The sequence below is a fragment of the Lissotriton vulgaris genome, chromosome 4_1, assembly GCF_964263255.1.
Source record: "Lissotriton vulgaris chromosome 4_1, aLisVul1.2, whole genome shotgun sequence".
NCBI lineage: Eukaryota > Metazoa > Chordata > Amphibia > Caudata > Salamandridae > Lissotriton > Lissotriton vulgaris.
This window is the reverse complement of record NC_141691.1, coordinates 1,555,147,279-1,555,173,989: the sequence shown is the minus strand read 5'-3', so window position 1 is coordinate 1,555,173,989 and position 26,711 is coordinate 1,555,147,279. Positions and strand designations below refer to the sequence as shown.

Below are 26,711 nucleotides of genomic sequence, written 5' to 3'. Positions count from 1 at the left end.
ACACCTGAGGCTTCATTGACTCCTTGTCATCGAGCACAAACCCCAGGTTCTTACTTTTAGGGGCTGGCTCTGGCAATGGGACTGTATTTTTGGACCAATAATGAGGACCCCAGAGGGACAGATTTCTTCTCAGCACCAACATCTCTGTCTTGTCTCAATTCATTTTTAGTGAGTGGCGATTCATCCACTCTGCCACTTTACTCAAACATGAGTTGAAGGCTTCCGAGTTGTGGTGCTTTGCAGATGACAAGTAAAAGATGATTTGAGTGTCATCTGCAAAAAAAGAATAAGTTGAGACCACCACTTTCCACCAGGTTGGCAAGTGGGTGCACATTAAACTCCTGAGTTAAGGGCGTACTGCTCGAAGGAGTTAGTGGCCTAAATATTCTGGAAAGACTGGTCTTCTAAGGATGTCAACCAAGCAAGGTCCATTGCCTGTTTTCCTTTCTCAACTAGCCTGTTTATGAGCGAGACATGGGGCACAGTATCAAAGGCCGCGCTAAGGTTGAGAAGAATCAATGTGGCTATCTCACCATCATCCTGGAGACGTCTTGGATGTTCCTTAACTCCTAGAAGGATGGATTCAGTACTGTATTACATCCTAAACCCTGATTGAGAGGTATCAAAATAGACTTATGACTCTACATAATTGTAGAGTTTCCTGTTAACATGCTTCTCCATTAGTTTCGCCATGATGGGCAGCATTGATTCTGGGCTGCACTTAGCACAGTACTTAGGGTCCAGATTTTCTTTCTTCAAGAGGGGCCGGACCAAGGTATTCTTCCATAGTTTAGTCTATTATCACATTTATCAAGACAATCAACATGAATATTTAGGAACCTATGATAGAGAGTTCTTGTTCCACAAAAAAGAGGGTACGAAGTTCCTAATTGATGTATTAACCATTCACAAGGTAAGGAATAACATATACTACAGGTAGTGAGGAGGGGGAATTCCTCCTTTTGGAACTAGGGCCCTCACACACCCAACAAGCTAGGTGTCATGCTTCATCATATTGGCCTGCTCCTCGTCAGGCCGGCGCTGCAATGCCCGACGGGCACCCTTAAAGGAGCTCTTTATCGGAGATCTTCTGTTCCTCGCCGTAAGGGTGCTGTGGGTGTGAGGGTCCTACGTGAGTGTATATGTATAGAGTGATGGTAAAACAGGTAAGGGAGTCCTCTGTGGTAAATTTATTCTGCGAGGGATCCAACCGGGTTAAAAGTCGAAAGGGGTAGCTCTTTTGTTATAATTTGACAAAAATGCACTCAACTCCCAGATGGTCAACATGTTTCTCGCCTTATATCGTCAAGTAGTGATCATAGGTTATTCTTCAGGACCAAGTGAATTAAAAATTATCTACTCGTGGGTGGCAAGGTGCAATGCTACCTACCACTAGTTGTCCCAATGGGGCTTTCCACTAGTTGTCCCCCTGGGGCATTACTCTTGGGAAGAGAGGCAACCTAGTTTGGTATCGAGTACTGCCTCATCAGTTGCAGCGAAGTCTAAAAGACAGAATGGGCTCCTAATGGGCTCCCATTAGGAGCCCGTCGGCAGACCTATCCCGCTCCGCTGCATCCAGGACTTGAGTGTAGGGCATGTACGTCGGACGTACTCAAGCTCTATCCATCCCTTCGGTTTGATAGAGTTCTTGTTACCACATAAACTGGTTACTAAATATGCTAAATAGTCTGAAAATTCTTATGTTTGAATAGTTGAAAACGCATGCTGTATTTAAAAGTAAGCATTGATTCCTTTTCCAGAGAATCATGGTTTTTGCAATGGTGGGTCATTCTAAAAAAATATATCCATGCTTAATGTTTAGAGGAGAAAACCTGCAGCCCCATTCCACCCTCAGTCCAGCATTGTCATGCACCAGGGTCAATGGCTCACCATCATCAAGAACATGACTATGGTAATCACATCATGCTCATGCTCCCGAGCACTACCAGCACCCTTTTACACTTACCTATGGTGCCAAGTTACTGTTCTGACATCTCTTGCTCATGCCCGAATCTGCTGAGGATACTGCTAAATCCTCATCCCTTACTGTAACAGACAGGAGGAAGAGTGACAAACGAGTGTTTAGATTCTATCAGGTAAGACTAGAGATGCCTTATTTTGCAAAAAAGTCTTTGTAGCCTATTTTGGCAACCTGGCAACATCTTCAAGTGCTGCCTTAAGTGGGGCAGAGCTAACTGCCATGCAGTGAGGAGGACGTTGCAAACCTACGTGTATCCCCCAGGGCCTTTCTCGTACCCCTACTGCCTGGGCTCTGCTCTAAAGCATAGAGAAGGAATGGGAGCATGTAGAACGCTGAGAGACCCTGCAGTTGCCCTTTCTGGTGAGTAGAGGACTAAGCCCACGTCTCTATCCAAGAAGGCAGCTGTGAGGATATTGTGGCCAGAAAATCAGCTGAAGGACAACCACGATGCTCGGGCGGAATGCACAGAAAAGTCTTATCCCTAAAGTCCCCGCCATGCATCAGTTTGGGTTTGTGCGGAGTCCCCCCTCCACCTTCCCTGAGAGAGCAGGATTCAGTGCTCGGCAGCGGTACAGGGGAACGCCCGGCGAGGGCCACGGTGGGATGGCGGCCTTCCTTACCAGGCCCGGGCTCCCGATGAGAGTGGCAGATTCCTTTCCTCCCTCTGCCACTGGCTTCAACGTTTTTGCTCGCAGCCTGGGGTGCCCCTTCTCTGAAAGACTGCACGCCCTCCAACTCTCATATATTGGGCACTGGGACAATGACTTGAAGGGACTGGGGGTCTCCCCTCTTGACCCCCACCCACCTACTGGGCTACTGGAGCTACTGGAGTTCCCCTCTTTAGTGAAAGCACCTCTTCCTTCGGCGGTTGCCTGGAACGTGTTGTCTTCACTGCCAACGGGAGACTGTCTAGCTGCAGTGGAGGTAATTACCCCCTTGACCAGCTTTGTACCTTCCTGCTGCATTCACCGGTACTCCTTTCAGACCCTAAGGTTATCTCAAGATACTCGCCTGCCACCTTGGGTGCCACTTAGGCTGACGTTTGAGCAGCTGTTCATTAGCTGGGCTTTACAAACTGAACATACCCAGTTTCTTTGGTCATCCTTGCTCCATTGAAGGCCCTGCCCCCTACGGATCTCTTTATTCTCCCACTCCCTTCTCTGCTCACCCTTTGGCGTAATGGGGCACACGCACATACCCAGCGAGGAACCCCCATATGCTCCCTTCTTCTGGGGGGCAACATCAGATCTGCCTCCCTCCTCCACAGCCACTAAATCGGGCCGTGCCCTGGAGATAAGTTGTATGGTATCTTGACTGCTTTAGGCTCTCCAAGAGAGGTGTTGGAAAGCAAAATTGATTCACTAGTGGTAGATTTGAGCCTACTAAGGGATGACCACTGGAAAATGGCTAACCGAGTGCACAAAGTGGAGATTTTGGCCCAAGATGCACAGGAACATGCTCTGCACTATTTAGCTAGGCGCAATAACATCAGACTGGTTGGAATACCTGAGAACATTGAGGCGAGGCTTCCTTGAGGATTGGTTGCTGGAAGTGATATCTCTGGAGGGTCTATCCAAGGCCTATGCAGTGAGAGAAAGAGAGAGAGACCAGACAGAGTTCCTTTCTGGCCAGCCCTGAACCCGGCGCCACTCTATGGCCTGTTGGTGCCTTCCTTCTGCACTTTTGAGACCAAGATTATTTACTGATACAGGTGTGCACTGCAGACCCTTTCCTGGTGGAAAATACAAGAATATCAATTTTCCTGGATTACCTGGCAGGTGTGCAAAGCTCAGAGTGTTTTTCACTGCAGACCGGCTCTCCCCCATACATCTTCTATGTAGATGACCTACTGTTATAACTACAGGGTGAACACTCCGATGTTGAGGGTGCCTTCAAGGCACTAGTCGACTTTGGCTGTCGTTCAGGATTATTTGAGAATTGGGACAAATCTATTGCATTCCCGCTACATATCCCGGCATCGTGGACGCTCCCTCTTGAATTAGGCCAGACATCTACGGAGGAATCGGTCACGTTCCGCTATTTGGGAATCAATGTTTATCACACCGAAACTGAATTACTGGAGGGCAACATCAGAGCTGCATTAGCGTTCCTACCTCCCTCACTGAACTTGTTTTTGACCCTGCTATTGTCTGTCATGGGTAGGGTCGCACTTCCAAAGATGATTTTTCTTCCACGCCTTCTATATTTCTTTTTTGCCTTTTCAATTTGCCTTCCTAAATCCCTCATCCGCAAGGTGGATGGCCTATTGACTTATCTTATTTGAGGGGTGCACCATTGCAGAATTGCTCTTGCAAACAATGACTTCCCATCGATGAAGGCGAGTTATCGGTTCCAGACATGGAGCTTTTCTAACTTGTGACACAGTTGAACTGGGCAACCTGTTAGATGAATGAACTCTGGAGCAGGGCGACCACTGACACACTATTCACCTCTTCCCGTACTGACCTGCTGGCCTTATTGCTTCAACCTTGGCTCCATCAGCGAAGGCAGACAGCCGGGTTTCTGTTTAGCTCTCTTTGTTTTATGTGGGCTTGTGTGGTCCAGCGCACTAGGACAAAGCTCCCCTATTAAGGACCTCCCTCTCACAGCTTTTCTCCCCCATGACGGTGACTGGTCTGATCTACATGTCTGGGCTTGCAGGGGCATGACCTCTTGGAGACTGGCCCCCTAATGGGCAGTGGCGGAGTTTCCCTGGCCTGACGTATGAGTTTGTGCTCCACTCACAACACTTCAATTATAGAACATGGTAACATTTGCCATATGACGTTCCTGTGGCAATGGCAACCAAGAGCCTGCTGAACATGGTTGTTTGAAAGATATTTGTACAACTAGCAGGTTCAGACAGGTGATAATGCTCCTCTGTAGTTTGCTACTGGCCCACAGTAAGGGCAATCTAACTGGACTTTGTTAGCAGTGGGCCACAGACATGGGCCTGGAGCATACGGATGCAGATTGGGCCTCTGTCCTGACATACACTCATCATATATCCTGACAAGACCAGTTCATATTTATCCAGTTTCTACTATACTATACTGCATAGGGTATATCAGACTCCCCAAAGAATCACGTCACATTCCCTGAAGTGCAGGGAATGTGTTCTAGGTGCCAGCTGGAAGGGGCAGAGTTTTATAATGTGATGTGGGACTCCCTTATTCTCATGTCCTGAATCTCATTAAAACCTCTAGGGACCGAAACCCAGACAAGACGCCTGTGGTCTGCCTGGTGGGATTTTATCTTAAAACCCAAGACCGAACTGGTAACTACTCAATTTACAAATGTGTCCCTTATCCTGACCCGACGGGACCTGTCCATGGTTTGGAAATCCCCTACTAGCCCTACTCTTCAGGGGTGGAGACGTGAGCAGACTACATGGTCTGAGTGTGAGGGTGCCCTGTTGAAATTAGAACCACAGAGAGGTCTACTAGTCATGCACAGGCGTGCGAAATGATCCTTCGGAACTGCCCACTTAGAGATGAGGATGGGTGGCAGACTAGCCTAAGGAGTCACAACTTGCTGAGCAAGTGGACTTGGCTTGGGATAGATGTCCCGGGTGGGTGACTACTGGGCTGGGTTCTCTGAAACCTGCCCTCTCCCACCAAACAACACCTTTACAACATCCTTGTCTTAGAGTACGCCTCAGTGGCAGTTTGCGAATGTATTTTCATGTTTATCGTTTGTTTTTTCCTTCCTCTCCTTGCGCCTAATCCTGTTTTATTTGATGTAGCATGCTTTCATATTCCATCTCTCTATTTGTCCGCTGGCTCTGGTTCTTCAATACCAGATCCCTGTCTTACAAAGCCATTTTGTATACAGTTCTGCAACAGTCTGATATTTGGTAACGATTTCTCAAAAATGCTGCATGCAAAGCGTAGTTCCTTTCATATTGACATATGTTTTTTTTACAAAAACGTAATGACTTAGTCATCTGCATAAGCTAATGCTCGATAATCTGTTTTGGCTAGATGAATTGGTTTAATATTTACAGCCTCTTCAAACGATTTAAGAAGGGGTCTATATAAAAAGCAAAGAGCATGGGTGAGCATGGATACCCTTTCCGTGTACCGCGAGTAATCGGAAACAATGAGGATATTTGGTCACCCAACCGTATTGAGGCAGAGGGCGAGTGATACATAGTTTTCAGAGCAGTTAGGATGCCTGGGCCAAATCCCTTACTGGTCAGAGAATCCCACATATATGCCCAGGCAACCCTGTCGAATGCTTTCTCAGCATCCAACAGGGTTACTCCAATGGTAGAGCCAGTTGCTTGAGCCCAATCCAAAAATATAATTAAACTGCGTATATGATCCGCAGTGTCTCTGGAGGGAATAAACCTGTGTTGAAATTTTGAGACCAATGGTGTGATAATACTGGATAAATGTGAGGCCAGGATCTTAGAATACACCTTGCTATCCGTGTTAATTAGCGATATAGGCCTAAAGGAAGATGGTTGCAGGGGCGATTTGTCTTTCTTAAGAAAAACAGTGATGATGGAAGACTGCCATGAGGGTGGTGCCTTTCCCTTTTGGGCTTCTAAAAAAAGAGTAGTCAATTCTCTTTTAAGAACAGTACGGAAAGTTCTAAAAAATTCCAGAGGGATAGCATCTGGTCCCACAGCTTTGCCTGAAGCTAATGACATTAAGGATTGCTCTATTTCTTCCCAAGTGATTGGCGCATCTAATTGTGCAGACTCCTTGGGTGTCAAGATAATATTAGGGAAGGCTTCACTGAACTCAGCTACCTTTCCTTCAATACCACCAATAATATCCTCTGTGTATAATTTGCAATAAAAGTCACGGAAGACCCCAATATTTCTGAAGGAGTATCATATAATTGGCCTGAGTCATCCATGATTTTATCTATCCTTGCGGAAACCTCCTTCTGTCGCAGTCTCTTCACTAACAGTCTCCCCGAATTCTCTCCCACCTCATAAACTTCGGATGTGAAGGCAACAATTTGTTGAGCTAGAGCTGTGGCAAAGCTTTGATATATTCTTACTTTCTGGATAGCTAAGTTTTTTAAAATCAAATCTGTATTTAATCCTCTACTGCAGGCCGTCATCAACTGAATTTCAATATCTCGCAGTTTACCCAGCTCAGTGTCTACTGTCTTTCGCATTTCCCGTTGTTTGTCAATTGAATAACTAAGCGTTTCTCCCCTAACCCCAGATTTAAAAGCATCCCACACCACCCAATTGATGCTGAACCTTGATTGATTTAAAAAAACTCAGGGATCCTGAAGTACCGAAAACTATTTACCACCACCCAATTAGAGTTATATTTACAACCAATACCATTCCCATTACCAATAATCAGTCGGTTGGCATGGTAGAAGGTCCAATCGTTTATTATAACAAACATAACTCTGCCAGAGGAGCTCCTTGCGACCTAACCCCTTGAGGTCCGCCAAGAAGACTGCTGGCACATTATCAGAGCATCACATATATACAGTTACATTCTCGAAACCGTTTGCCTAAGATGGAAGAATACAAGTTGGTACAGGTTGGTGCAGGGGGAATGACCATATATGGGAGACAAAGCGCTCTTGGTTTAGCTCATCCTAGATTAGCAAGGTCGTACGGGTGACTCCCTTCTGCTAACTCCGAGAGAGTCCGTCCCGCACCCCTGCCGGGATGTGCCTATCTAGCCTCCTCCTTCTACCTATAACCTTGACAGGCCTAACGAGCAGAGACAGCAGTTTAGCAACAGTTGGGCTATTTCTCAGGGGAACGACTTTGTTATAATGCTTGAACAAGGTCTGCTAATACAGGACTTCGAGCGAGGCCACAAAATGTCGTCGGTCAAGTCAAGCAAGTGAAAGATGTGCAATGCAGTGTATGTTAGAACCCTAAATGACTGCAATATGGGTGTATGTTAGGGTTTGCGTACTTGCGGTACGTAATCTAGATACATCATGCTAATTGTTAAACAGTGATTATATGTTTCACAGAACCAAAAATCAATTCCGGTTCCTCAATCCACTTCCCCATATATTCAATGTAAAGGGGATCAAGCAATAGTTTATGCTCGAAAGTCCATGGCCTCGACGGTGAGCTAGAATTGATATCTAAATCAAGAATAATCGGGTTGTGGTCTGAGATTATTTTGGGGAGAATTCCAAACCTAATATTCGTGTCAGCGTTTATAAATCCCGCTGTTACAAAGAAGTAGTCGAGACGAAAATGTCTCTGATGCAGGGCAGAATAGAAAGTACTCCCCGAGGCGCCACCTCCCTTTAAATAACCTGTGTCCACCAACCCAAAATAGTCGATAATTCCTTTACTAGCCGTAAATACTTTTTTCTTCTTACCACCATATATATAATTACTAAAGATGTCAACTTGCCCATCCAAATGCAGAATAAGATCCCCACATAGAATTAGGGGAGATGGCCACAGCACTAATTCTATACTTAACTAATTCAGCATATCCGGATCATCAGAATTAGGGCCGTAGATAGTGCAGATAGTCAAAACTGTGGCTTCAAGCCATAATTCGCTAATTACCCACCGACCCAAGGGATCCTCTTTGACACGTATCCTTATACCTCGCCCATGCCTTATTAGTATCGCGACTCCTCTTGTGGTTGTACCCTGTCAAGAACAGCCAATTAATTCAAGACCTAGATCTCTAAACCAATTCCTATTCTTCCAGGCTATATGAGTTTCTTGAATACACAAGAGGTCAACTCTCATATTTTTCAAGATTCGAGCCATAATGCCCCTTTTCCTCTTATCATTTAAGCCACAGATATTCCATGAACATATTATAAATCTACCCATTTTCAAGATGGATTATACAAAAGAAGATCTCATAAAAAATACTTAAATTGGCCAAAAAACAATTGAATGACATGATCTACCAGGAGCACAAATTTGTACAGCACAAAATATTCCTTTACTGTTTTTCCTTGCCCCACCCACCAAACCCCCCCTCCCCTGAGAGCCCATCCAACCCACCCAGGAACCCACCCTGCAACCCACCCAAAGGAGACAGGACTGACAAGTCCCCATAGGTGATGGAGAGAGAAGCTAACGGCCCCCCCACGGGTCATCCCTACCCCCAAGAACAAAAAAAAAATTGCTAGTAAGAATACCTAGAAAAACAAAAAAAACATTTACATATTAACATCATTACTATAGCCATGAATGTAAAAAGAGAGAACATCATTACCATTTGTTCTATTTGATAAGATAGGTCAAGAACAAGACAAGATGTCAACCTAATGTAGTTAGGTAGTTTTTAGCTGCTATCTCTGAAACAAAAAAAAGACATTTTCTCTTTATAAACAACTCTGAACTTGGAAGGATTTAGCATAAAAGCTGCGGCTCCCTTAGCTTGAAACTGGGGTATCATCTGTCGGAAATGCCAACGCTGTTGGACTGTTGCCTGACATTAATCAGGGTGAACATAAAACTCAAAGCCCTTTCCCTTTCTCTTTCTATCCGGTCTAGCTAAATTATACAAAATTTCTCGTAAAGAAAATTATTTAAGCAAATCAAGATTGCTCTAGGTTTCTCTTCAGTAGAGTTACTGCCAGTGCGTTTATGAAAAGGAAAACGGTGGACTCTTTGCAGTTCACGCTCCCAATCCCATTGGGTTAAGTCAGGAAATGCTTCTGAGAATAATTCTTGAACAAACTGCAGAATGTTACTCACCTCAGAGCCTTCAGGAATACCTAAGACTCAAAGGTTATTTCTTCTTCCTCTGTTCTCCAAGTCAATTAACTTCCAGTTAATATCATCTCTAAGGGCAGTTAGAGCAGCCACTTCCGTCTTTTGTTGGACCATTTCATCTTCAACTGTGGAAATTCTGGTTTCAGCTTCAGCAACCCGTATAGTCAATTCAGTCATTGACTTGGTATTCCGACGTACTGTGTTCTGAAGTTTGCGTATTGCCCCATGTACGCGTAAAGCTTCTACTCTTGTCTCCTCCCGATGTAATGTGATTGCTTGAAGGATTGTTGCGAGAGTAATTTCAGAATCTGATACAGTCTGATTCCCTTGATGGGTTTCATTATCCTCAGTGATTGCAGCGGTATACTCAACAAGCCCTGCAGACTCTCTGAGTGGTGAAGTTATACCATTTTCTCCAGAGGGAACAGATTCAGAATGAGGGGGGGCCAAAAGAGGGGACCCATCATTTACAAAATGCTGAGTAGGAGATGTTCGTGTCATAGGGAGGCAAGCTAAGAGAGAAACCCTTCGAACCGCATTGACTCTCACAGAACTACCCTCGTCTTCCTCCAATGGAGCAGAGCTAGTCAAACTCCTGTCATCAGCACAGTCATTATCGATGCTATCAGTGCCTGATAGATTGGATAAATCAGACATTGAGTAGAATTTACCGGCAGAGTCCCCAGAATCCGGATCAGAAATAACTTGTTGCAACATCACTGAGCCAGGATTAACAATCTCCATCTGTGAAAATGTTTGACCCTCCTTACTAACTAATGCCTCCATCGTTTTCTGTTGTACCATTCCAGACTGTTGAGATTGCAAAGTTGTAGCGATATGATTTAACACTTCTGGCACTGAAGATTTGCCCTTAAGCTGAGCTTTCCTTTTAAACATGCCCGGTATTTTGGGATTAATGCCATCTGCTTTACCAGTATTTTGTACCGAATTGCCCAAGTCCAAAGAAGAGGATCTGCCTCTTCGAGCCAAGCTGCCAATCGCTGCAACATCAATTGGGGTGTTAGCACTTACTTGACTCTCTAGAGTGTCCATATCCGCGTTGTCAGTAACTGAAGTGGGACCAATTCATCTAGCCAAAACAGATTATCGAGCACTAGCTTATGCAGATGACTTAGTCATAGTTACAACAAACATAGACACTGCAATTCCCGCCATTAGTGACTTAGCAACACAGTTTGGATGCTTCTCAGGATAAAAGCTGAATCTAGCTAAAACTCAGACCCTATATGTTGGTGGTAACCCTCCTACCACTATAGTAACCGTTCCTGAAGTTACATACTTGGGAATCAAGATATCACTCCTTGTCTCCAAAATCCCAGAATTAAACTTCAACCCCATGTTGGAGAAAACCAGCGCGATATTACAAAGAGTAGATCATCTTCACCTATCCTTGTATGGTCGAGCCAATGTTCTGAAAATGTTGATATTACCAACATTTTTATATATGTTTTGCACAATCCCCATTGAATTTCCTTTGATATTATTAAAAAAAATAGAGAGGGTAACATCAAGATTTTTGTGGAGTTATCAGCAACAAAGTAGAGCTCATAAAAAGATGATTCTCTCTAAGGAGCGAGGTGGGAGGAGTATTCCCTATTTTCTATTTTACTACGCTGCTGCTGCTCTACAATTTATTAGTCCACTTGTTGTTGGTTAAAAGGCTCAAATTCCAATCTGTAACACTCCATCTATTTACGAGTTGGCGATGGGTGAAGAGATAAAGGGATGCCTGTTAAAGATAATTGAACCCAGCTACTTCAAGAAAACCAAATTCAAGATTTTATCAGCTGCTTACACAGTTTGGAAACTGATTAGGCGCCACATGGGGATTTCGAAGTTAAATATATATACTCCTTTGACCGCACCTGACTTATTACCCTATATTTTTCGCGATCAAACTGCGACTAGGTGGAAGATTAATGGAATTTATTGCGTAGGGGATTTGTTTAAAGAGGGACATTTAGTTTCCTTTACTGATTTACAAAATAATTTTGGCTTATCGAAAAATGACTTTTTTAAATTTCTTCAAATACGCAGCTTTTTACTGCCCTTAAACTCAGTATCTGAACATCAAATGATTAGAATTCCCCTAATTGAATATATGTTGAAAAAGACGCCAATTGGTCTATATTACTCTTGCTTGATTCAAGAATTTCCAGACTATTTGGAAAACTGCTAAAGTAAATGGCCAAGTAAGCTTGGGATATCTGAAGTTAATGTTCTGGAGTCTATAACGTTGGCCAATCGAGTTCTTATTACAGGGAGGATACGTTCACAATACTTTATGGCTGTACACGATTTATACTATACTCCAAGTAGGGTTTCCAAATGGAGCTCGACCATAGGTACAAGATGTAACAGGTGTGGCTTATATGCCGCGGATGCGCTCCATATGCTTTTTTATGCCCTAGACTTTCTGAAATTTTCTTACATATCAAAAGGTTTTTGGTTACGATTCTGGGGTACAATATTAGTATAACTGGCGAGTTAGTATTGACTGGATGTGGCTCTGGAATTATTAATCAGCCAAGGCCCAAGGCTACAAAATGTTTTTTGTTTATATGTATGGCTGTAATACGGGCGTGTATCACTAAAGATTGGATCAATCCTGAGCCGCCGCCTTTTATTTTCTGGCGCGAAAGACTTCTATCTATGTATAATTTGGAATTGCCGATATATAAAACTAAAGGGATAAGGAGGAGGGTGATGGGAGAAAAGATATGGGTCCCTATTACGGAGTGGATTTAGTTAAAGACTTGCTTAGTACTGTACATCCATGTTATCACTAAATCTTCTTGTTTTTGGATGAATGTACTTACTTTGTAACTTGAGACTTTTGTTTTGTATATGCTGTTTTTCCTTGCAAATAAAATTAAATTATTTATAAATAAATAAACCTTAATGAAGCATGTACCTGATAAAGACATCTAGCCTCAGATTCTTTAACTTAGAATTTCCCCAGGCGCCAGTCTGGATCTGGAGATTTTTCAACAGTACATCTGCGAACCAGGGGCAACGTTGTATTGCTCTTTAGTGACGGTGACTACGAATATGATGTCAGTGGCGCCATATAAGACCCCTGCGGTGTGCGGATGTAAATTTTCTTCTTATCCGCTCTGTAACCAGGATCCAGGAGAAGTGGTTTCTCAGGCTGTTTTTTGGCCTACTCGACGCCTTTGCATCTGGAACAGCAAGGAGATGCCTTCTGGCTTTAAAACGTGCGGGACCTGTATGCATCATATGTCGGCGATGGATCCGCATGCCATTTGTATATGGTGCTTGGGAGAGCACCTGTCGGAGGCTGAAGCCCAAGTCGCTACAGGAACATCGGATGAAGTTGCTGTCGGCCCGGCTATCCCGTTCGGAATGCAAGCAACGTTGATTTCCCTCCCGTTCTCAGGACCATGCTCTGGGCAGGTTGAGAAGCCGTTCCCATGGACGTCACTCGTCGAGAAGCCGTTCCCGTGGACGGTGCACATCAAAATCAGATAATAATAATAATAATAATAATAATAATCCACATTTGTAAAGCGCACAATCACCCGTAAGGGTCTCTAGGCGCTGGGGGTACGTTGGGAAGATTAAGCAAGCTATTGCCCAGAGTCACATGGTGCTGGGCTAATCTGCCGCCGGCCCCGGGGATCGAACCCTAGCCGCGAGGCGATAAATCCGATCAGAAGTGATCGAAGTCATGGAGGCCCTCGGCTTCGCGAAGTCATGATGCTGGTACCAGCTCCTTCCAGTTCCTACTGGAGGAGGTTGCACTGGAGTCGACCCCGCGTTTTCCACCATATCCTGGTGAGGTGGTGACTAAAGCCCAAATAAAAATGTGTATTTCCAGTCTTTACAAGCCCTTTTTGGCCAGCTCCTCTCCCTGGAGCACTTTCGGGCCCCAAGAAGGTGGAGGGGACTCTGATTGGACGTTTGCCAGGGGGTTCACCCTTGGTGCTGAACAAGGACCCTGGTTCCATAGCTGGAGTCGCTACGATGTCAGAGCATAGCTCAGTGCAGCTTCCTGCTATAACATCGGTGGCATACGCAAAGGTTGACTTGTCACCACCTCGACGCTGTGCGATGCCGAAAACATCCTTCATGGTGGACATTGATACAAAGCCACCTTAACGCCGTTAGGCACCAGACACCCCTAGTGGTGGCGGTCTTGACGTTGGTCGTCGCCGGAGGCGCCTTTTCTTGCCACTGAGGCTTCTGCTCCAGTTCCACTACAAATTGAGGATGAGACCCCTTCAGTTGCCATTTCTCCAGTGTTGCAGGACAAGCCTGCAAATACTAGTAGTATTGAGCATTTGGGTGCTCATGGCCAGATGCATGCAGGAGGTTCTTTATTTTTTGGTGGGACGTCAGTCTTCAACTATCCTCTACCTACGATTTACTTTCACCTCCTAGAATAGCAAAAGAGGCTAGTGCAGTTTTGCGGGGGTCATTAAACGGGCTGCTGACATTTTAAAGCTGCACCTTCCTGTGGTGTCTCTGCCCTCTGATCCCTTATTGGATCTGCTCCATCAAGGAGGCACTGGGGTCAAGCCACTGCTTCCCTTTGGAGAGTCGCTCTACGACATTCTTTTGGAGACATGGACTGAGCCGACGTCAGGAGTCTTCGCTCTTCGCTTCCGAGCAGAGTGGTCGCTCCCCTGCTGCTGCGTTATCGTTGCAGAAGGCTTACTACAAGATTTTCAGTATTTCCTACAATTATATCCTGCTTTGTGTTCGGATTGCCGCTGCGCGCTCTGTGTAACGCTTTAGCCCATTTGCATACTTGATTTGCTGATTGTTTCAATTGTTGCATTGCCAGCGTAACTTTAGTAGCAGATTTGCTCCCTGATTAGTTGCGTGTGCTCAAAATCGCCGCTTTGCTTATTGACATTGTGATTTCACAGTATTTCTCAGCATTAGTGTTTTCCCCCCAAGCGCTCTCTCCGTCCTGACCCCTCCGCCTCCATTTTGTTATTGTTGACCTCCTCCTTAGCCCGACCCGCCTCCCAGCTGAACCGCCCTCGCCCCTCCCCCTCCTCTGTCCATTAATGTCAGATGGTCCCACGCGCTACGTACACGCCGAAGGTGCGCCAAAGGTAAGCCCGTCTACGCCCGTCCGCGCCTGGACCGCGCCCAGTGCCAGTCCCCCTGCCCCTCGCGCTCCCCTGCCCTCCCGCATTACCTACGATGCCGCCACCCTCCAAGCCCTTGACCCCGGTCGCGCCCCCAACTGTGTCCAAGCCGCTCCTGGACACACCCATGGACCTTTCTCCTGCCACACCTGCAAATTCAGCGGCACCGACAACATCTCCGCTACGATCACACCACAGACTCTCGACCCCAACCACCTACAGTGCATCCTTCTCAACACCCGATCAGTCCACAGACACGCCATTGACCTCTGGAACCTACTAGACACCATCTCTCCAGACGTCGCCTTCCTAACAGGAACTTGGATGAATACTTCCTCCGCCCCAGACATCACCATTGCCATCCCAGAAGATTATAAGATCATACGCAAGGACCGTACCGGCCACACAGGAGGAGGAATCGCTATCGTCCATAAGAAAATAATCCGCATCTCAACCAGCTCTGACGTCAACCTCGCTAACTCTGAACACCTTCACTTCCAAATCCACACCGACCCCAAGACCACACTCAGAGGCACCCTCCTCTACAGACCACCAGGACCCCGCGCAAAATTCAGTGAAGACATCACGGACTTCATCACCCCACACGCGCTCCCCTCCAAAGACTACATCCTCCTGGGAGACCTCAACTTCCACCTCGAAAAGATCAACGACCGCAACACCGCCACCCTCTTAGACAACCTCGCCAACCTCGGACTTAATCAACTAGTCACTTCCCCCACCCACATCGCAGGTCACACACTCGACCCCATCTTCACCTCCAGCAATCATGTCTCCTTCAGCCACACTACAGACCTCCTCTGGACTGACCACAGCTGCGTTCACTTCACCTACAACAAGCCAAAACCCACCAACCACCTCCAACCAACTCTGCAAAGAAACTGGAACAAAATCACCACCGACCAGATCTCCGCATCGCTCCTTCTAAACACCCCAGCCCACTCTTCTAACGCAAACGAAGCCGCCGCCAACCTCACCCTATGGTTATCCAACACCGCCGACACCTTAGCACCACTGAAAAAACGTCAAAGCAAACCTGGCAGCAAGAAGGCCTCATGGTTCAACGATGATCTTAAGAAGTCCAAGAAACTCTGCCGCTCCCTTGAAAAGGCCTGGAAAAAAGACCCAACCACTAGCACCAAGGACGCCTTCAAAAACGCCACCCGCACTCACCACCAACTAATCCGAAAGGCCAAGAAAACAGCACTCAAGGATCGACTTGACAACAACGCTCACAACAGCAAGGAACTTTTCAACATCGTCAAGGAATTTTCCAATCCCTCGGCCAACTCCAACGATATCACCCCCTCTCAAGCCCTCTGCGACTCCCTAGCCTCATTCTTCCACAACAAGATTGCAGACATCCACAACAGCTTCGACAACCAACCCGGAAACCAACCCACCCTACCAGCTGTTGAACATCCTCCCCCCGTGAACACCCTTAACGACTGGAACCCAATCTCCATTGAGGACACAATCCGCCTGATGAATTCCATCCACTCAGGATCCCCCACAGACCCATGCCCTCACCACATCTTCAACAAAGCAGACTCCGTCATAGCACCGCACCTCCAAGACGTCATCAACTGCTCCTTCAACTCCGCCACCTACCCGGAAGACTGGAAACACGCTGAACTCACCGCCCTTCTGAAAAAACCCACAGCGGACCCCACCGAACTCAAAAATTACCGCCCCATCTCGCTCCTTCCATTCCCGGCCAAAGTCATCGAGAAAGCGGTCAACAACCAGCTCGCCGCCTTCCTCGAAGCCAACAAATCCCTCGACTCCTCACAGTCAGGCTTCCGAGCAAAACACAGCACTGAGACCGCCCTCATCGCTGCAACAGACGACATTCGAACTCTACTGGACAATGGAGACACCGTCGCCCTCATCCTCCTCGACCTCTCTGCAGCATTCGACACAGTCTGGCACAGCACCCTTCTACAGCGCCTCAAAAACATCGGAATACAAGGAAAAGCACTTGAATGGCTCACCTCCTTCCTCACCGGAAGAACACAGAGAGTCCGCCTTCCACCATTCAAGTCCGAGGCCACTGAAGTCATCTGCGGCGTACCACAAGGATCCTCACTCAGCCCCACCCTCTTCAACGTATACATGAGCCCCCTCGCGGCCATCGCACGCCAACACAACCTCAACATCATCTCCTACGCGGATGACACCCAATTGATCCTATCACTCACCAAAGACCCCAACACCGCCAAAACTAACCTACACGAAGGAATGAAAGAAGTTGCCGAATGGATGAAACAAAGCCGTCTGAAACTGAACTCAGACAAAACAGAAGTCCTCATCTTAGGTACATCCCCCTCTGCTTGGGACGACTCCTGGTGGCCGGAAGCCCTTGGAAAGGCACCCATCCCGACAGACCACGTGCGGAACCTAGGCGTCATCCTGGATTCTTCACTCTCAATGAACAGACAAGTCAGCGCCGTTTCCTCTTCCTGCTTCAACATTCTTCGCATGCTCAGAAAAACATTTCGCTGGATCCCCACCGAAACAAGGAAAACAGTCACCCATGCTCTGGTCACGAGCCGACTGGACTACGGAAACACCCTCTACGCAGGCACTACCGCCAAACTCCAGAAGAAACTCCAACGAATCCAAAACGCCTCAGCCAGGATCATATTAGACATCCCACGCAACGAACACATCTCGGGTCACCTTAAAGACCTCCATTGGCTACCCGTCGAGAAGAGGATCACTTTCCGACTGCTAACCCACGCACACAAATCTCTCTACGGCATCGGACCTGAATGCCTCAACTCACGTCTGTCCTTCTACACCCCCCCCCCGCCAACTACGTTCTTCCAGCCAAGCCCTTGCCACGGTACCTCGCATCAACAGGACCACCATGGGAGGCAGATCCTTCTCTTACCTGGCTGCTAAGACATGGAATTCACTCCCCGCTCACCTCCGCCTTACCCAGAACCACCTAGCATTCAGAAAGCAACTTAAAACGTGGATATTTGACAAGTAACCCTCCTCCCCTTTCTAAGCGCCTTGGGACCCTCTGGGTATGTAGTGCGCTATATAAATTCCCTGACTTGACTTGACTTGTTGAGCATGCCATTGCACACCGTCATCGACCTGCTCCAGATGACCCTGTTCATCTTTCTCAGCACCCTAAGGCTAGAGATCTTATTGTGCAGGCAGCTTTGGCTTCACTGAATTTGGAAGCTCCTCCCTTGCTTCCACCAAGCAGGGAGTCTCAATGGTTGGAGATGTGTGGCCTAAATTTGTTTGGGTCCACTAGCTCGGCCCTAAGGTCGATGAACACATCCTGTGTGTTTGGAAGGGCTTCTTTTGCCCTATTCGGAATCTGAAGACCGACTACTTCCATCTCTTCCAGAAGAAGTTAGAGCTGAACTTTTTCAGTTGGTACAGGATGGTCATGAAATGGCTGAGTTCACTATCAGGTCGGTAATGGACACTATGCATTCCGCGGATAGGGCTATAGCTACATCTGTAGCTCTGAGGAGGCATGCTTGGCTGCATGATTCTAGTTTCCCCGAGAATGTTCAGGAGAGTCTAAGGGACTTACATTTTGATGGCCTCAATTTATTCGATAGCCATGCTGATTCTGCAGTCTAGCGCCTCATGGCTGGCAACTTATGATTGGACCTCATCAGGTATTGTTTAATTTGTTCCATGATGTCTCTGTGTTATGGCTTTCATTGCATTGGGTAGCTGATTTAATGTATTTTCCCTTATCACTGATAAAGAGCTAGGCTCAAGAGACTATACCCTTTTTATGGGTATATGACTTACTCTAGGTGGAGTACTGGTTTGCTATTGTATAGCTCTTCAGGAATACTACCTTTGCAGTGTATGTCTTCCCTGTCCACTTTTTTTGTGAGCAAAGAGCTTTATTTTCTTATTGTGATAGTCTTTTTACGAGGTTATGCTGCATTTTCACACATCTATGTTTTTTTCCAACCCAGTGGCTTCTGTGTGATATGTTTTGCTTCCTTAGTGGCCTAAGTATTTCTTTGAGTGCATCAGAGCTTTGGCGAGTTGCCCCAGTTCACAACTTACATTTTGCATTCTTCAGATGGTATTTGATTATGAGTTCTGCCTTTCGGGTAAAGAACTGTTTCTAGTATGTACATGATTTTAATACTCAAATACAGTCAATATCTAGCCAAGCTCCATGTTCTGGTACGGTGTATCTATCCATGCTCCACACTGTGGTGCGGTATTTTGTATAGTAGTTCTGTCTGGTCTACATTCCCTATCTTCTGGAGGGCATGAACTTATTCTACAGCATTTCTCACTTTGTGAGATTTCATGGCTGTTTTTTATGTTTGCTTCACCTATACTGTTGTGGTGGTGGCAGGCCTCTCGCCCCTCTCCCTTCTTTCTTGGGGCAGTGTAATTGTACCAAATATATAATTTCAGAGATGTTATATATAATGATATACAGAGTATACATATTACTACATGCTGCTGTGCTCTCATATCGTCATGTATCACAGTTGTTGTATGTACCTGTTGTTGACAGGGCTATACTTCTATTTGAACTGCACTTTATGAGCACCCCTTTTCACTACGTCATCTTGTTTTTTAAACATTTATTTATTTAAAGGGGGGAGAACAGAAGGTTCTTTTTTTTTTGCATTACTGCCATTTATTTTAGATTTCTTGCACAAGTTGTCGAGAAAAAGTGTTTTACTCGCTAAGTTATGGGGATGAATACAGGAGCTGGTAGGGACCCCTTACTTTTTTAAAAAAAATTCTTTTTATTTAACAGGCATCAGTAATACAATCAACACAGAGCATGGATATCTAAAGAAACATGGTACTTGCGGAGAGCAAGGTGGTCAAGGTCAAAATAAAATACATGTTTATGGGGAAGAAGGTACATCAAAAATTGCATTTCTAGGCGGTACACAAATTTCACCTCTGTACATGTTCCACAGACCCCACACAGCAGCCCATTTTCGAGGACGGCCCCTTGCAATGTATACTGATTTTTCCCGGAACATACACCAATCTAAACTAGTTTTCCAGATTTCGAGGGTGAGGGGTTGTTCTGATCCCCAATGTTGTGCAATGTTTCTCTTGGCGAGCATATAACTTAATGTGACCCACCCTGTCTGCGCTGAGTTGAGGTCAGTCGGCTCCCATATATTAAGGAGGCACCTCCTGGCCTCGGGGAACAAGGCGGTACCTAAAACTTTGTGTATGGTACTATGAATCTTGCTCCAATACTCGGCAACATGGCGACATTCTCAGATAATATGTAGGAACGTGCCACTAAGGCCGCATTTGCGTCGACATAAATCAGAATCAGAGAGTCCCATCAGTACCAGGCGGGGCCCAGTGACATATACACTATGTAAAAATGTTAATTGTACAAGTCAGAGTCTAGCAGAGATGGCCACCACCCTCGGGAATGAAAATGCTGACTGCCAGTCCTCGTCGACCAGTTCCATGCCATCTCGGATCCACCTATCCCTTAGCTCGCCAAGAAGGTCCGCTCTCTGGTTAATTAACTTTTTCAAAATAAGAGAAATAATTTTTTCGGGAAGATGTCCATCAAATATCCTATCTTCGAGTGGGGAGGTGTCAGGGGGGTCAGCGTCATCAGGCAGGGTTGCCCGCAATGCATGCCGAGCCTGAGCATAGCGAAAGTACTCGGAGCTGGACAGTTGGAATTCCTTTCGTAAGTCCTCAAATGTCTTCACCTTCCCTTTACTCCAGATGTCCTTAACAGTGGATATACCTATTAGGTCCCCTCTATCAAACCCTCTCGTCTTCCAAAGTTTACCAAGCAGGTCCAAATCAAAAAGTTGGGTCGCTAATGTCAGTGTATTGCACCATCCCAGCGAGCGTGAGGCATCGTGCCAAATACAAACCGCATGTTTGGTCGGTTCCGACAAATCTAGTTTGGATTACTGAGAGTATAAGGCCCTGTTGGAACTGTTGTTTGGCAATAACCATCTATCCATAGCGTAGCCCGAGTCCGTTGTGGGGCCATAAGTACCGTGATTAATCGCTGCCAGTTGAGAGGCCCAGTAATATCGCTTGATGTCTGGGAGGGCGATCCCCCCGTCATACCAAGGCAAAGTTAATTTTGCTAATGCAATAAGAGGCCTGCCCTCCCATAGCAAAGTGCGCTGTCATTTCTCCACCTCTCGGAAATAAGTAGCTGGAACTACGTCTAGAGAGTTCTGAAGGGCATACAGAAAAAGAGGGAGAGCCATCATTTTGAAAAGCGCCGCCCGTCTTAACAATGAGAGCGGAAGACTCCTCCAGTTAGCAATGTCTTCCCTAAGTCTTTGTAAAGGTGGCAAGAGATTCATCGCATATCTGACATTCGGGTCAAGAGAAATATAGATCCCCAGATATTTGAACACCTCAGAGCTGAGCTGGATGGGGCAACCGTGTGGGGGAACCGGAGGATCCCCCTTGAGAACTAACAGAACCGATTTACCCCAATTAATGGAGAGCCCAGAGTTTCTACCAAAAGAAGCTAGAACGTCACAGGCAACGGCTAAGGACGCACGAGAAGAGGTCAGATAAAGCAGAATATCATCCGCATACTGTGATACCCGGTCTTCCCACTCAGGGGACCACCGTATGCCTCGGATTGATGGTTCCCAGCGCAGCCAGGCTGCCAACGGTTACAAAGCCAAGGAGAGGAGAGAGAGGGCAACCCTGACGGGTGCCATGGCCAAGAGAAAAAGTCGAGGAGACCCGGTTATTGACTACAATCTGTGCTAGCCGCTCAGAATATAACAAGCGCACCCAAGATATAAATTCGGGGCCAAACCCAAACTTAGCCAATACTGCCTATAAATAGGGCCACTCGACCGTGTCGAACGCCATAGTGGCATCAAGAGAGGCAATCCCCGCCGGTTCCGAAGGTTCTTTTTTTGTTGCCCTGATATTCGGAGCTTATGGTGCCTCAAAGTTATGTTGCGGCTTCTGAACTTTGATACTGTAGTGGGCTAGTTTTACATGTCCCTGCATTTTTGCAGTATACACTGCTCATACAATACGGTGAATGGATGGGCCAATAGGAGTATCTGATGATACACACTTTATAGGTTCAAAGCATATGTGCTCTAGATACTCATGCTTTGCATACTCTAGCCATTTAGGGCTTGGATAGGATGTTACGAATTGTTTTTCTTCGAATGAGAGTGTATATATATATATATATATATATATATATATATATATATATATATATATATATACAAAAATACTTGTACACCTATATCGACATTACACACCAGCACACAACCTATTCACATATGAAGTTATCCTACTCACTTATGCAAACAATGGATCATACTTACATACTTACTTAGCTACACACTTATACAAACACCACTTCATCTATTCATTTAGATAGTAAGTCCTATTTAGTATATTATAAAATCATTATTACAAGTATACAGTTATCCATACAGTCACTCACACAATCATTGAGTCTTATGTATACTTATTTATATAAAACAACTGACACATACACTGCCTTTTATTTTTCTAGTTTGTTGAACATGTACCATTGAGAAATATATTTGCTCATCGCCACACCCATAAAGATATTCACTCACCCAAACAACTGTTAGAACATGTCGTTTTAACTTCATATATCTACTGAATCAACTATTCACACATCTTTGGGCAGTCACACACCCTCCCCGAACCACACACACAATCACTCTCCCATATAAATATTCAATTAACTAATCAATAACTAATATAGACTTTCACATAGATAGTAACCAACTGGAGAACCAGTTTACACAACAACTGACAAAGTGATACAGATATTCACACAGTTTAGTCACTATCCCCTATATTTAGTGAGACACTATACATTGTTAAAGTCATCCATCCATATATTTATTTTTATATATCCACTCATACTTCAATGCAAATTGCTATATATATATAATGCATATTTAAAAAACGAAGCAAACCACATTCATACCATTTGTTGTTTAATTTTACTGTTTCGAAGATTTTTGATCTTTTTTGGCACAGTGATTCCACATTCAGTTTTAGTAGTGGCTCCACGTTCTGGCGCTGAAATGTTTCACAGTAGAAAACTGACTTCCGCACGCCGGAGGGTAAATATATGGCTCCTCTGACGTCATATCCATAGTCGATGTCGCTTCAGAGCACTACGACGCCGTCCCCTGGCGCGCAGAGGTACTGCTGAAAAATCTCTGGATTCAGACCGACGCCTGGGGAAATTCTAAGTTAAGGAAGCTGTGGCTAGACTGTGTCTCTACCAGATATAGCGTTACTAAAGGTAAGTAACTTTTACTTTAACAAAAGTGCTGCCTTAGTCTAGTACCCACTTTTGTCCAGAACAGTTCCTTATGTTACCAACTTTGAAATATTCTCTGCAGACGCCTTTTCAAAAATATAACATTTCTAAGACTTTGTCATATCACCAGGAAATATGTTTAAATTGTGAATATGTGAGTGTCTTGAAACGAACACCACTGATAGAATATGAGAATCTGTGTAACGCACAGCTGTTTATAACTTCTAAATAGCTGATAGTTCTAAGGAATACCACTGATGAATTCAAATAATGGAACTGCAGCTTTATGTTTTGTCTTTTAATGGGCACAATGTGAATAGACTGATGCAAAAGTGTGTCTTTGTTTCTCATAGACAAGAAAAAGAAGCCTAAAGTATTAAATAAGTTTGATAAATCTATCAAAGTGGAGCTGGATGTGGCAGAGAAGCTACGGAAGAAGGTTTGTGGAGATGTTAGATAACGTTTTTTATCTTTTTTTCAAAGGGAAAATTGGGTAAATCGTTGACAGATATGTGAGTGACGGTATATTTGAACAAAATTACCTTTTGTGCTAGTTTTCCAGCTTCCTGTCAACATCTTACCAATCTTCTCCCTCCCTTGCAAATTGTGTTGCTTTCTGTGCACTTTTGATGCATTTCCGCCACACACCTCTATACCATCAAACTCTACCTCCACTCTTCCCGCCCATCTCCTTACCACTGGATACAGTATAGCTTGGAAAATGTTTTTGTTTGCCATTTAGCTAGGAATAATTGTACTCCCATGATGGTTTTATTTTAATTTTCCCTTTCTTTAAAATGACCTATTTATTACTGTACCATCTACTGCTCAAGTCCAGCAATTATATGGTATTCTGGTCCCAGTTCACCTTATCATGTTTCCTAATATTCTTTCATGCTGTACCTACTACATAAATGTTGATCAGAATATTGTATGCTCTTGCATACCAGTCACCCCTTCCACCGCCAATCATGGAATTTCTCCCTCTTATCACTGTGTTGCTTGCAAGTGATATAATTTATGGGCCGGTTGCTTTGCACTTTTCACTAAATACGTTAGGCCTTTTTTTTTATCTTAGCAAAAATCCTGAATAGGAGGCAAGCTCCAGTTTGAGCCCAGTTCAGAGTTGAAAGTTTTGTATTAATTACCCCACGTGCAGTTTGCCCTCGATAATTTCATATGATTATACCTGGTGTAATTGCTTCGTTCATACACCCCCACATTCTAAGTGTGCACATCTAGGAAAGGGTGAGAAGTTAGCTTGTTATCACTCATGAGGTGTGCAAATCGAAACAGTGTGGCAATAACACATCCACAAAATGCCATACCTCGTAGTATTACAAATTGCAGGTGTGCAACTATTATGCACGTTTTTGCTTAAGATTCGGAATGATTCCTCTTTTAATTAGATGATTTGCCTACTTAAAGAATCTATGAGAAATGTCAATCACGGAGGACAAATTCAAGATGCCCCTGCTGGCCCGGGTTCTATCTGCCCTAGATCAGGGAGAAGTGTCAGTGAGCCTAGTTCTAAGCAAACTTGCCACATTCTGTACAGGTGTTGGAGAAGACTGCATAAGATCTGCAGGGGTGGCAGCTCAACTGCAGTTGGACCAGTGGCACTATCCTCTCCTAATCCTGCTCAAAGCTGATGGTGGTAACATATGTATCACTGCTGGGATATGGAGGTCATCTAGGAAAGATCAGTGGACTCTGGTCTTCAGCAGAAACCCGCCTTCACGTCAACCTGTTGAAGGTGCAGGCCCTTCCCTTTGAATTGCAGCCTTTCTACCTCCCAGCAATGTGGTATAGCAACAAGTGGGGTGGAGTCCTGAGTCCTCTGAAAAGAGGCTCTGCAATTCTGTAATTGGCTGAGTAGTCTGGGCATTTCCCTAATCATGTACCTCCTGGCAGGATCTTTAAATGGCAGGATAGACTAACTCAACCGGCAACGCCTAGCGTATTGCGAATGGCAGTAACACCCAGAGGTGGTGGAGGGCATCTTCCTGCAATGGTGAAGACCCTGTCACAATCTCTTCACCACTTATGAGAATGCTCAATGGCAGTACTTTTGCCTGCTGGCATTCTTAAGAAGGCTCTCTCTCAGAGACACATTCCGCCTGGAGTAGAGCCCAGGACTCTTATATGCCTTCCCTGCCCTGAGTTCTGAAGAAGATCAAGAATGTCCTGGCCCAGTTCATCCTAGAGGCTTCAGATTGGGCCAAGAGAGTGTGGTCCTCAAAACCTTTGGGCATGAGCAGATGTCCTCCAATCAGGTTGACACTTTGGGAGGATCTTCTGTTGCAGCAGCAAGGCGTATGTGTATCTTTTTTGAGCTGTTGCACAGCTGTCCTCTACATCTCCTGACCCTAAAAACAGCCTATCTTATTGTGAGGACTTCATCTCGTTGTGTTGGTGAGCTTCAGTCTCGTTCAGTCCAGCCAACTTACATGACCTTCTTTCAGGACAAATTGGTGCTGAGGAGTAGAGCAGCCTTTCTAACATAGGTTATGGCTCTTTTTTTTCACATCCATAACACTTCAGACATTCTTTTCCCCTCCTCCCCCCTTGAAATTGGAGGAGGGACTCCATTGTTTGGACCCTAAAAGACAGCTGAGTTTTAACATCGATCGTTCCAAAGATCATCAGGTGGACAGTTGGCTTTTTTGTGGGTAAATCTGGGGCAAGGAATGGCAACACAATGCAGAAACAGGACTTTGTCCAGGTGGATAGTCCTAGGCATTACAATCTGCTACACGTTGCCAAATAAGAAGCCTCCAGAAGGATAGAGGGCCCATTCCACCAGTGTCAAGGCTACTATCACTTCATTGGCATGCAAGGGGCCCGTCCTAGATATTTGTCTGGTTGCAAACTGGGCGTCAGTGCTCACATTCACGAAACATTCCTGCCTTCACAGCCGAGTCCTATGAAAAGCTAATTTTTGCTGTTCTGTACTGCAAAACTTTTTGACCTCAGTCATTCGATAGACCCACCACCTTCGGAGTTACTCTTTCAAATGTATTCTAAGGATAAGGAATCTGTGGTTAGAAGTCTCCATTACTTACCTTCAGTAATGCTCTTTGTGGTGATATTCTTAACAGCAGTTTTCTCACTGCCACCTTGAATACCCCTCTCCCCCAATCCATTGACAGGCCTCTTTTAAGGCTAAAAAGGTGCCAAATTAGTGTTCTGCACACTAGCACAGATAATTGTTTTTTGACCTTTGCGTCTTAAGGCACAGTTCAAGTAACAAACTAAGGTAAGCGTACTTGGTTGACTTTTATAATGTGACTCCAGTTCTCCTTCTGGAATCGAACTGGGTCGACCTAGGAACACAGGGGCTAAACAGAAATATCTTCAGGATCCAGTCTGGCACCAGGGGATATTCTAAAAAGGTTAGGAATCTGTAGTTAGAGTATCCTTCAGAAAGAACATTCCTGAAGGCCAATAAATTGTTCTTTTCAACACATCAGACTCATTCTGCAAGGAGACAGAGACTGCTTTTGGCACAGTGTTGTAAAGCCGCACCGACTGTCATTCAAGTGCCCACAAGCCATGGCCTGG

At 45.2% G+C, this 26,711-nt stretch overlaps 1 protein-coding gene across 7 annotated transcripts in view; it reads left to right on the top strand.

The window, feature by feature from the left end:
- Positions 1 to 26,711, top strand: part of ASPH (aspartate beta-hydroxylase) — a 584,233-nt gene that overhangs the window by 387,582 nt on the left and 169,940 nt on the right. For all 7 annotated transcript variants that reach the window (XM_086965790.1, XM_086965792.1, XM_086965789.1 and 4 more), the window contains one exon: positions 23,501 to 23,586. In XM_086965790.1, the coding sequence (XP_086821916.1) occupies positions 23,501 to 23,586 (86 nt within the window). The remainder of the gene's footprint in view (positions 1 to 23,500; positions 23,587 to 26,711) is intronic.